Genomic DNA, 10,861 nt, shown 5'->3' with positions numbered 1-10,861 from the left:
TCCCCAGAAGCAGAGGCTAAGAAGCACCCTGCACAGACATCAAGAGGAAAGGTGGCTTTATGTCGGACAGAAAGCTTCAGGCTTGCCAAGGCACACAGGATTGAGGTTGGGACTAGCCCAGCCTCATGACCTTGTGAATCCAGTCCACAAACACAGAGACACGCATGAAGATGGCTGGCCAGCGGGGCCGTGCACACACTCGGTTGGGGATTATAATTCCCTGCAGGACCCAGCAGTCATGAGTAAAGCAGGCAAGTGGGCCCCCGTAGTCACCCTGGTAGGTGCAAGAACTGGTAAGGGGGGCCTGGGCTGTGGCAGAGACTAGCCCCCTCGGGGGTGAAGCTGGCCAGGGACCCTGCCACTGACCTCACAGGCTCCCACTGGGGCCAGCAGTCCTGCAGTACACATCTCACTCTCCCGTACGCGTCCTCGGTGCTTGACATTACATTCCTGGTTGGAGATGACACTCAGGAGGGCTATGTTCAGGACCGTGTCATCCCCTGTACCTACGGTGAAGGGAATGAGCAGAAGAAGAGGGTCTGCGGGTGGGAACCAAGTTGGGGCCTATTGGCCTGGAGAAGCCCACGCCTCTGCTGTTCTCTTACCTTTGGTCTCACCCCAGCCTGCAATCTCACACCTGGTGCCTGGAGGCACCACATACCGCTCAGGGGGCAGGCATATCAGGGCCACACGCTGGTTCAGGATCACGGGTCTTGAGCGAGAATGAGGGCTTTCAGGGTCTGAGGCCACAAGGCCCAACCCCACCTCACACCCTCTTGAGTTCTCACACACCTCTCCAACTTGAGCAGAACAAGCTGGGAACCAGAGGGCCCACAGACCATCTTGGCCATTGGGATGTGCTGCAGGTCTGGCTCCCCAGGCTGTGGGTCCTGGAACAGGGTGCCCAGCCACACCTCATAGCCCACGAGAGACATATGGCTGAGAGAGAAGCTCTGCTAGATGAGTTGAGACTCAGGGTCTGCCGCCCAGCGCTCACCTGGTGACTTGCCAGGGAAGGTGGCTGAGGGGGAGACGAAGGCAGGGGGTTGGGACTGGGTCCCCAAACCTAAGGGAGGCTCACCAGGAGGAGAAACACTGCCGGGCAGTCAGAACCCACTGCTCCTTCACTAGGGAGCCTCCGCAGAAGTGCTGGCCCTGCCTGCAGGAATGCGGGTTAGGAAATGGTCCTGAGACCCAGGCTGGACCTGCCATCTCCAGGTCCCCTCCAGATGGGGGCAGGTTCCCACCCTGCTACTGGCACAGGCATAGAGGATATAGCTTCAGCCCATCTTGGGGAGTCAGGCAGTCATGCCTTACCGGTTGCGCAAGCTGACTGTCCAGGGTGAGTTCCCAGGCTGGCCCCCGACCACACGCAGCTTGGAGTGCAACGGGTCCACTCGTGTCACTCTCTTGCCACATTTATCAAACAGCACCTGGTCTGGGGGACAGAGTGTGCTGGGTGAGACCCCCGACTGAATGGACCTGGGGGTGTAAAGGGGCCACAAGGAACGCCTGGCCCAGGTCCATACGTGCAGTCTCCAGGATGGACGGCTGTTGGTCATCATCTGAAAGATCCAAATTCAGCATTAAGGGAGCCAGCCTTTGGCAGTGGAGGCTAAGGGCGGGGCCGGGGTTGAGTCGCGGGTACTCACCACAGCGCCGCAGCGCACAGTAGTCGAATGGAGTCCCTGGGTCCGTGGTGTAGCACCAGGGCCCGTGACTATCCCCATCTGGGTTCCGGCAGAAGTTTTCCTCCAGGGGCGTGTGTGGGGCAGAAGTGTGCTTGAACCTAGGCCGAAGAGGGGAGCAAGATCAAAGGGTAACCCCAAGCACTCCAAGCACTGACCAAGATGCCTAGGCTTGGCACCCTAGGCGTTGTCCGGGGCGGGGCCTGTGGCCTGGGTCTGGGAGGTGCCAGGTGCGCGGACAAGCTTACTGCGGCTTATGTGGCGTCTCAGCCGACCAGTTCTGACACCGGATGCCCTTTCGGGTCTTGCTAACAGAGCCGCGGTACAGTTCCCCCGCGCCATGGTAGCAGTCTGCAGTGGGCGGACAAGGGAGACCGTCAGCCGGTTCTCACCCCAGCCCTCCGGCTCCGTGCCTCCAGCCCCAGCTTAGGCCTTACCCTCGGGCCGCACGTCGTCGGTGCAGCGCCGGATCTGGTAACAGAAGGCCATGCGCATGCCAGGCCGCGATGTGAAGCACCAGGGCGCCTCCGATCCGTCGGGGTTTCGACAGAAGTTCTCCCGAAGGTCTCTGAGCAGGCACGCTGCTTAGCCCAGGTGGGTCCCAGCCCGCCAGCAGGAGCCGCAGTCCAGCCTTCAGCTTCTCCCCAGGTCTCGCCTTCCTTCAAGCGCCGCCCGGGACACCCCCTCAGGTCCCATCCCCAGGAGTACTCAGCTCCCAGTGGCTGCCAGCCAACTCACTTGCACGCATACTTTTCCGGCGCAAAGCGATGCTGATGTGGGAGCTGTGCATCCCAACGCTGGCAGGGCACGCCCGCGGCGGTGGTGTTGACTGTGCCCCGGTAGCCCTCGCCTTTCCCGCGGAAGCAGTTGAGCGTCGTGGCTTCCTGGCTCGGCTGTGCCTCGGACCCTTGGATGGACCGAGGCCGGTCGGAGCCGGAGTCGGAGCTGAGACCCGGTCGCGGGCTGGTGCGGAGCCCCAGGGTCTCTGGCCCTTCGCCGGGTCACGCCCAGCCCTGCCTCTCGCCCCCAGGCCACGCCCCCACGTATCCCAGGTGCCCTCCCAGGCCCCGCCCTCACGCTGTACCGCAGCGGGGGAGGTCGCAGAACTCTCTCTCCATCTGCGGGTCGGTGGTATAGCACCAGGGCCGCTCCGAGCCGTCCGGATTCCGGCAATAGTTGTCGTCCAGATTTTTGTCCAGAAACCTGGGGGCGGTGGCCGGGCGTAAACAAGAGCCTGGTACTCCCCTGTCTGACCCCATCCACTGGGCATTCTATCGCCCCGCCCCTGGAGACCTCGGCCCTCCCCTTGCCCACCCTCCTCTTGCGCCGAGCCCGCCCCCGCGTACTTGCCGGGCTCGAAGGGGTGTGGGTGCGGGTGCTGCAGGTCCCAGCGTTGACATTCGCGTCCTGACTCGGTGCTGTCCACTGAGCCGCGGTAATCCTCGCCATTGCACCAAAGGCAAGTGGCTGGAGACATACGGGGCCGATGGGTTCGTGGACGGGCGTGGGCACGCGCCTCCCGCCCCAGGCTTGACCGGGAGCCGCTTACCCTCTCGGCAGGACTTTATGCCGCAGCTCTGGAAGCGCACGGCAGGGTCGGTTGTATAGCACCAGGGACCTCCCGGGTCCCTGTCCGGGTTGCGGCAGAAGTTCTCCTCCAAGCCGTTCCGGAGTGTGGGTGTGAACCTGTGAGAGCAGCAATACAGTGCGAGCTGTGGGGAGGGGCGCGCCAGGCGGGCAGAAGCAGAGGGAAGCTGCTGTCTCTCACTTGTGGTCGTTGGGAAACCTGTGGCTCCAGCGCTGGCAGGGTAAGCCACCCACGGTGATGGCCACAGTGCCCCGGTACTCGACCCCGTTGTCCACGATGCAGGTGCGAACATAGTCTGGGAGCAAAAGACCCAGAATCAACAAGGCTGGAGACCTCAGCAGCCCTCTCCCCAGAGCACCCTTCGCAGCCACTCACTTTTCTTTTGGAAGAGGTCACAGCGCCCGGAACGCTGCAGTCGTGTATGAGGTGAGTGCTGGGTCCATGGCAGCAACTGGCAACCATGGCTGCTCAAGTTGTAGTGGAAGGCCCTGGGAAGAAGAGGCACAGGGTCACCAGTGCCCAGGTTCCTCTCCCTCCAGTCTTATCTAGGTCCAGTGGCCACTCACCTGCAGTCCAGGAGGGGCCCACAGAGGCCTGCACATTCCTCAGCATTTGCCACATCTTCTTGCCAAGGCCCGGGCCCCACTGAGTGTAGCAGGTGTTGCAGCTCCGTACCCCGAAGCACCTGGAAGTCATTCAAGGGCGAGCGCTGCCCTGCAGGGTGGGCATGCGAATCAGCACATGCATATCAGCATGTGCACACTTTATTCATTCAGGAGATCAAAATACAAGGCCTCTGGAGTGGGTCAGTGACCCTTCAAGGGTCAGACCCCTGTACTGGATGGGAGGAGCAGGCTCAGACGTGACTGTAATCACTAGTGCACCTGTTTAGTGGGCAAGGCACTGGGCTCAGCTGTAAAACATATACTCTGAGCGCAGTGCCTGCTGGTGCTGGCCCTATGGAGCTTATGCTAGCTCATTTCTCACGTGAGGATGTGAAGGCCCAGAGCTATCTTATTAACAAGGCAAAGGCCCAACCCAAGCATTCTGACTCCAAGTCTAAGTTCTAACCAACATAAGGGTAAATGCTGAAAGTGTTGGTCGCTCAGTCCTGTCCAACTCTTTGCGACCCCATGGACTGTAGCCTGCCAAGCTCCTCTGTCCATGGGATTCTCATGGCAAGAATACTGGAGTGGGTTGCCATTTCCTTCTCCAGGGGATCTTCCCAACCTAGGTCTCCTGCATCGCAGACAGATTCTTTACTGTCTGAGCCACCTAACCAGCATAAGGGTATATGCTAGGTAGGAGGATTAGGTCTGGTTCATAAGGGATAAATGCCTGCATGTGTGTATGTGTCTATGGTCCTAACACTGCCTCAAAGCTACAGCAGACATTTCACCGCAGGCCTGAATAGGCAATGTGTTTGTGTTCCTTTGGCTGCCCAGCTCTGTGAAAGAAGCCAAGGTCACTCACTGCTACAGGCTCAGTAGGAAAGCAAGTTCCTGGCTCAGATAGCAGGATGGGCCTGGGGCCGGCCCCTTTCTGAAGGCAGATGGGGATCAGGGCTGAGGGGAAGGGCACTTACCAGGGGCCCCTGAGAACCATATCAGAAGCAGCAGGAGTGGCAGCCACCCCATCCTCCTGGCTGGAGGCTGCACTGTGACCCACCACAGCCCCATCCGGGAAGTTGTGAAACCTGTCCCTACGGGATTGGGTGGCTCTGTCTCCACACCCCCACTCTAGGCTTGCTGGGATCTGACCTGAGACCCAGTGGCAGTAATGGGGGTGGTGCCAGGTCTCAAGCCCCCTAGGTGAGGTACAGGGGCCCTCTCTCTGGCATAGTTACCCCCAAGAAGCCTCCCAATATAGTGGGCAGTGTTGGAAGGGTTCACTGGGGATACTTGAGGTGCTGTGGGGTGGGGGTGTGCAGCCCTCACAGCCTAGGCCCCTCTGAAGGGAAGGGCTGTATGGATATGCTTGCTGCCAGGGGCCAGGGTTCCAGCCTTAAAGTGGTGATATTAAATTTTCCTGAGTTTCAGCTTTCCCCTGTAAAGTGGAGAAAATTCCCTGTTGCTTTGATGACTGATGGGCCCCCACGGGGGCAGGTCTGCCTACGCCTCTGTCAGCAGAGCCCAGGGAAGCTCTCCTCGCCCGGCCAGAGGTGCCATCCCTGGGAAAGGTGAGCGAGGCCACGCGTCTGGCCTGAATGGAGGTGAGGGTGACAGGTGGCAGAGACCCTTGGGAAGAGCAGCCTTTCGGACGTCCTAGCGGACCTTTGGGCCGGATCTCCAAATACGGGCAGGAGTAGAAAGATAGGCGGCCAAGGTCTCTCAGGACACAGCGTTAACGGCACGGCTGGGCCAGGAGCTCCTCCCGCGCAGGTAGGGGACGGAGGCGAAAGAGGTTGGGCAGTCGGGGCGAGGCGGGCTCCGGGAACATCCCGGCTTGGAGGCTACAGAGTGGGGCGCCACCTAGCGGAGGCCGGGCGCGGGTCGGTGCGCGTGCGCGTGCGCGTGCGCGGCGGCCCGCCGTTTGGCCACGGACGGGCGCCGTAGTCGAGTGTTGGGCGGATGTTGTGAGCCGGGACTCGGCGGCGGAGGCTGGGGGGTGAGTGAGGGGCGGCCGGGCTCCGAGATGGGCGGGCTTCCCCGTGGCTCCCCTTGCGTCCCCGGCCCGTCCAGTTGTGAAAGTGCTCGCCGCGCGAGGGATCGCAGCCTGTGGTACCGGAGTCCGGGCCGGAGCTGGCCTGGAGGGTCCGCCAGAGCTTGGGGCCGGGACCGAGGCGACTTGGGGGAGACTAGCGGTGCCCTCGCGTCCTTGGGGGTGGCTTCGGTTCCGAGCCCGGAACCCTCGGCGGGGCTGAACGGGACGACGTGGCAGGGAGCCCCCGGGCAAGTCAAGGCCCGCCTCCCACCTGGGTCCTCAACACCTGACACCTGGAGTGGATGTCTGGAGGTTTGCTCATGGGTTCCATGACGACGTCTAACCTGTCGTGCACCTGCTCTGTGTCAGAGGGCCGGTGTTGGGCGGCAGGGCAGGGAGTCGCCTTCCTGAGGGGCAGGCGTGGTGCCGACTGGGAGCGGGCAAGAGTGGGTGGCGGGAGCAGAGGAGCTGTTTGGGGTGAGATAACAGAGAGGAGTTCTGTCTCAGGCATTGCTGGCGGACTAGGCTCTAGAGCCGCACCGACTAATAGAACTTTCTGTGATGATGGCAATGTTCTTTATTTTTGGTGTGTAGTCCAGTAACCATTAACCACATGGGGCCACGGAAATCCTTGAAACGTGACCGCTCTAATTGAGAAATTGACTTTAAAATTTTTTAACTGTTCCCGACCCAGGGATTGAACCCGCATCTCTTAGGTCTTTCTGCATTGGCAGGCGGGTTCTTTACCACTAGCTCTGCCTGGGAAGCCCTCTGAAACTTGAACTAAAATTTAAAGAGCCACACGTGGCTAGTAGCTGCTGTGTTGGGCTGCACAACTCTAGATCAGTGAGGCTGGCACCAGCGACTCAGTGCCCCTTCGGAAGCAGCTGTAGCAACACCATGGTGTGTGAGGGACGAACAGCAGTGGGAACAGTGTGTTCTGTAATGAGGGCAGGGGTGCTGCTGTAAGGGGATAGGATGCTGTGTGTGTGAGTAGGGACAAGAAAACTTGCAGACCTTTGGAATAGAGAAGGGAGGAGGATCCTGGAACTGAGGCAGGGGGTCCTGGCCTTGGATGTCAGTAAGATTTGCAGCTGGAGATGGCACCAAGGCCTTTGGATGGTGGACTAGGTGTAGGGTTCTCTCTTCCACATTTGGACCCAGCGTGGCTGATAGCTGAGAAGGATGCAGGAGCTCTGCTCCTGAGCCACCTCCCTTTGGACGCCTTGGTCTGATTTCCCACTGGGTTGAGGCGTTCGTTACTAGTTTGGTTTAACAAACACGTATCTGGCATCTGCTCCCTGTTGGGGCCTGGGTGAGCACTGGGCCAGGTGAGGTCTGTCCCACCGTCAGACCCCCACCCACCCTCCCTGTGTAGGAAGTGGGAAACCCCTGCTTGGAGGGCCCCAGAGTCTGGCAGAGCGGTGAGAGACTTCCTGGGTTGATGCGTGTGTGAGTGCCCGTGCAGCGGCTTCACCTGTTCCTAGGCCTTCCTGACACCCCAGGATTGAGGTCAACATGGGAGCCCTTGGCTTCCTTCGAATAGACAGGCTCTGCCTCTGCTTAAGCCCTCAGGACTACAGGCTGCCCACAAGAGATGAAAGATGGCGTCCAAGGAGGGCGGCATGGCTTTCTCGCGCAAGAGCTACAAACTGACTTCAGATGCTGAGAGATCCAGGGTCACAGGTAAGGGCTGGCAGGGCAGGGAGGAGGCTCCCAGTGTTGAGGGAAGCAGGAAGAAGACACAGAGGCAAGCATGTCCCGGGTCCATTGAGCCCCAGGCCCTCCTGCACCTCCCTGGACCTATGAGCCGCCTCTTCTCCACCAGCAGCCATGGAGCAGGGCACCCACCGGGACTGCTCCTCTGGCCTGTGTACTGGCAGGGGCTGGGAGCCACACTGACCGTGCGTCCCTTCTCCCTTCTAACCTGTGGCCCAGGCATCGTGCATGAGAAGCTGCTGAGCGACTACCTGCACCGTGTCTTTGCCTCTCCTGATCACAGACCCGCGGCAGCCACCAGCAGGTATGGCCGGATGGCTCTCCCCTTCCTCTGCGGGGCCAGACCAGAGGCAGGAGGCTGGGGTGGGGGGAGGGAGGCTGGGCTCTGGGGAGGCTGGCTTGCGTTCTGTCCTCGCTCTGATGCTCCTGACTGCGAGACCTGTGGCCCAGAGAGTGCCAGAGTCTCTGCCCTGGCGGTGCTGGTGCCTCCCTCGAGGGAGTAGCGGAGGTCAGGGGCACGGTGCAGGCTTAGTGCTCAGTGTGGCACTTCACACCTGCTCTACACACAGCATCTGGTCTGTGCGCCCCTGCCCTTACCTCCAACGCACCCTGGCCCTCTATAGCCTCTGCTGGATCTATAATATGCAGACTCCACCAGCCCTTTATTTCCTGTACGTTTAATGTATTTAAGTTGAGCTTATATCCAAGTTATAAGTGCAGTTTAGCAGCAACTTGTAGAAGCAAAAGCATCTGCCATCTTCTTCTAATATAAACGACCGCTCATGATTCCATTTTGTGTTATCTCATAATGTATGCAGTTTGGGTTTTGTCGTGTGCGAAATTTGCTTAAAATTTTTGTCACTGTCAGTTCTTTAAAGTTATTGAGGAATAAGTGGCATACCATAAACTGCGTGTATTTAAAGCACACCATCTAGTAAGCTGTGACACAGATAACCTGAGAAACCATCACTGCATGGACATACCCCAAAAGCTTATCGGAGTTTTAAATCCTGTTTTTGTCATCAGAGGTTATTCCTGCCTGGTTTTCTACGTTACAGATTGATACTGGTGGGCATCTTTTAGGGCCAGGAATCTGCCTGAGCACTGCCCTGGTTTAGGGGGGCTTTGGTTTTTGTAAACAGTGCTGCATGGACGCCCAGGGTTGGGATCACGTGCCTGGAGTGTTTGAATCTCAGTCACTCGTAGGACTGCTGGTGAATTTCTTCTTCTTCAAAGGGTTCTGAACATTCTTCCTCCCTGCAGTGAGGCATGGGTGTCCCTATGTCTCAGCTCCCTCGCCAGCCAGCCTTGTTCTGTCTTGCACAGTCTCTGCTCACTGGGCAGGCCCAAAGGGCCCCCTCTTCCATTTTAGCAGCCATGGTGGCCAAAGGGTTTCCACTTGTGGAGGGCTGGGGCCCACCTCTATCCCAGCCCCAGTCCTGGCCTGTCCCCAGGCCACCCGATCCCTCCCTCATGTGACGGCAGGAATGATCCTGCTGCCACTGGCACCGCTATTGCCAGGAGTGAGAGCAGGTGGCGGAGCCGTTAGTCAGTGGTGCTGGGGACGCAGAATTCTGGGTCAGGACCTGGGCAGGCCAGAAAGGCCAGGCCAGGGCTGAGGGTGGCCAAGTGGGAGGTGCTGCAGGCATTCACTGAGGCCGAGTCTCAGACTGCCTGCCCGCAGCTGCTCTTAAAAGCAGGCACAGGACTGGGGCAGCCCTCCCAGCGTGGGCCTGTAAGAAGTGCCCTTGAGGAAGCCTGCTTGATCTGTGGGCCCGCTGGGGGTGTTAAGACACAGAGGGGCTCCAGCCTTCCACATTACTGGCAAGGCACCCCACTGCACAGCTGCCTCCTGGCCTTGACCTGGGGCTCCACAGCAGTGGGGAGGAGGCTTCGTGAGTCTCTCCTTCTTGCAGCTCAAGGTCAGTTGTAGCTCATGGTGTGGGAACATACGGCCCCTGGGCCTGGGCTGAAGCTACTTAGCCATAGAGTCGGTGTGCTGGCCCATCCATGTGCTCTTCCAGGGCCTGACCTCTCGGGCGGTGAGCAGGCTGTGACCTGGGATTCGACATGGAAGAGCAGGTGCCAGCAGTCTGTGGGCTGGATCCGGATGGGCCTTGGGCCTCTGCTCCTGGAGCCCTGCTAGTTACCACCACCTCATTCCTGGCTATTCTTAGCAGCTGAGCTCAGGATTAGCTGGCCAGCATTAGGCAGAGCTCTTTCTCCTCTGGGCATGTGTGCTGGGAGGATGAGGGGGCCACTCAGACACATCCTCCCGGCCCCTCTGGCCGGGGCAGGTGGCCTGCCGTGTGCTCTCCTCTCCTCTGCAGGTGGGTCCAGGACACAGCCAGCCAGAAGCTAAGAGGGCTGAGCCCTGCATCCTCCCAGGACATGTCTCATTCAACACACAGGCTTCCCTGGATGGGACCACAGACCTGGGGTCAAGGATTGGACTGGCTGGTCTTGGTACTGAGCATCCTGGGGTTCCGCGCTTCTCCCAGCCCTCCTGGCCCAGGCGTAATCAACAAGCCACCTTCAGGAGTGGGCAGGTCCTGGGCTGCACAGGGAGCATTATTGCTCGGACTCTTCACAGTATCTCTGACATACAGCTGTTGTTCCATTTGTACAGATGAGGGGATTAAGGCTGACAGAGGGATCTTCCTTCTTCTTCTTTTTTCTTTTCAAATCAGTCTTGCAATGCTCCAAGTTTAGTGGATAACCCAGTCTCTGACCCCCAGCATCCCAGAATGTGGGACTGGCACACCCCTTGTTCTGGAGTCTGGGCAGCCACCCTCCTCAGCTCAGGAGAAGGGGACTGGGAGAGGGGTTTGGCGTCATCTGGCTGGTTTCAAGGACTTGGGGGCCCCCTCTCAGCCTCTCACTCTCCCCAGGAAACCCCTGAACTTCCAGAACCTGCCAGAGCATCTGGACCAGCTGTTACATGTGGATGACAAGGAAGACGAGGAGAGCCAGGGTAGATGACAGCGTCAATCTAGAAGGGAGTTCGGGGGCTGGGTGGGCCTGGGGGGCTCGGTGCCCTCTCTGTGTCTGCCTGAGCCTGTGCCCGGCCCAACCCCTCACCCTCTTCTCTGTTTTTCAGAACAGGTTGAGGGGCGGCTTGGCCCGTCCACTGTGGTCCTCGACCACACAGGTGGCTTTGAAGGGCTGCTTCTAGTGGATGATGACCTCTTGGGGGTGAGCAAGGGCGAGGCCTGGGGCCCCA

The 10,861-nt window shown here is 59.5% G+C and overlaps 2 protein-coding genes across 8 annotated transcripts in view; one reads left to right on the top strand and one right to left on the bottom strand.

The window, feature by feature from the left end:
- Positions 1-39: 39 nt before the first annotated feature.
- Positions 40-4,997, bottom strand: MST1 (macrophage stimulating 1). Of its 3 annotated transcripts, XM_061396890.1 has the most exons (18): positions 4,862-4,985; positions 3,843-3,990; positions 3,652-3,764; positions 3,457-3,571; positions 3,238-3,374; positions 3,035-3,155; positions 2,773-2,891; positions 2,427-2,595; positions 2,126-2,256; positions 1,937-2,039; positions 1,653-1,789; positions 1,530-1,565; positions 1,318-1,438; positions 1,082-1,159; positions 793-939; positions 606-712; positions 367-506; positions 40-274 (listed from the first exon to the last, which is right to left on the bottom strand). In XM_061396890.1, exons 1-18 carry the CDS (start codon positions 4,953-4,955, stop codon positions 113-115), a joined length of 2,178 nt encoding a protein of 725 aa, XP_061252874.1. In that variant the 5' UTR covers positions 4,956-4,985; the 3' UTR covers positions 40-112. The 3 variants fall into 3 exon arrangements, with proteins under 3 accessions (XP_061252874.1, XP_061252873.1, XP_061252875.1); XM_061396889.1 differs by having other exon boundaries at positions 1,318-1,565; positions 3,039-3,155; positions 4,862-4,997; XM_061396891.1 differs by lacking the exon at positions 4,862-4,985 and having other exon boundaries at positions 3,039-3,155; positions 3,457-3,764; positions 3,843-3,932.
- RNF123 (ring finger protein 123) overlaps positions 3,613-10,861 on the top strand; it is a 27,198-nt gene continuing 19,949 nt past the window's right edge. For 2 of the 5 annotated variants that reach the window (XM_061396871.1, XM_061396875.1), the window contains exons 1-5: positions 5,784-5,883; positions 7,488-7,605; positions 7,858-7,942; positions 10,530-10,612; positions 10,739-10,833. In XM_061396871.1, the coding sequence (XP_061252855.1) occupies positions 7,524-7,605; positions 7,858-7,942; positions 10,530-10,612; positions 10,739-10,833 (345 nt within the window). In that variant the 5' untranslated portion in view covers positions 5,784-5,883; positions 7,488-7,523. Of the gene's footprint in view, positions 3,703-5,315; positions 5,456-5,783; positions 5,884-5,916; positions 6,232-7,487; positions 7,606-7,857; positions 7,943-10,529; positions 10,613-10,738; positions 10,834-10,861 lie in introns of those variants that run through there. The other 3 variants (XM_061396873.1, XM_061396872.1, XM_061396874.1) reach the window with 3 other exon arrangements.

Source organism: Bos javanicus, chromosome 22, assembly GCF_032452875.1.
Source record: "Bos javanicus breed banteng chromosome 22, ARS-OSU_banteng_1.0, whole genome shotgun sequence".
NCBI lineage: Eukaryota > Metazoa > Chordata > Mammalia > Artiodactyla > Bovidae > Bos > Bos javanicus.
This window is presented reverse-complemented; position numbering and strand designations above follow the sequence as displayed.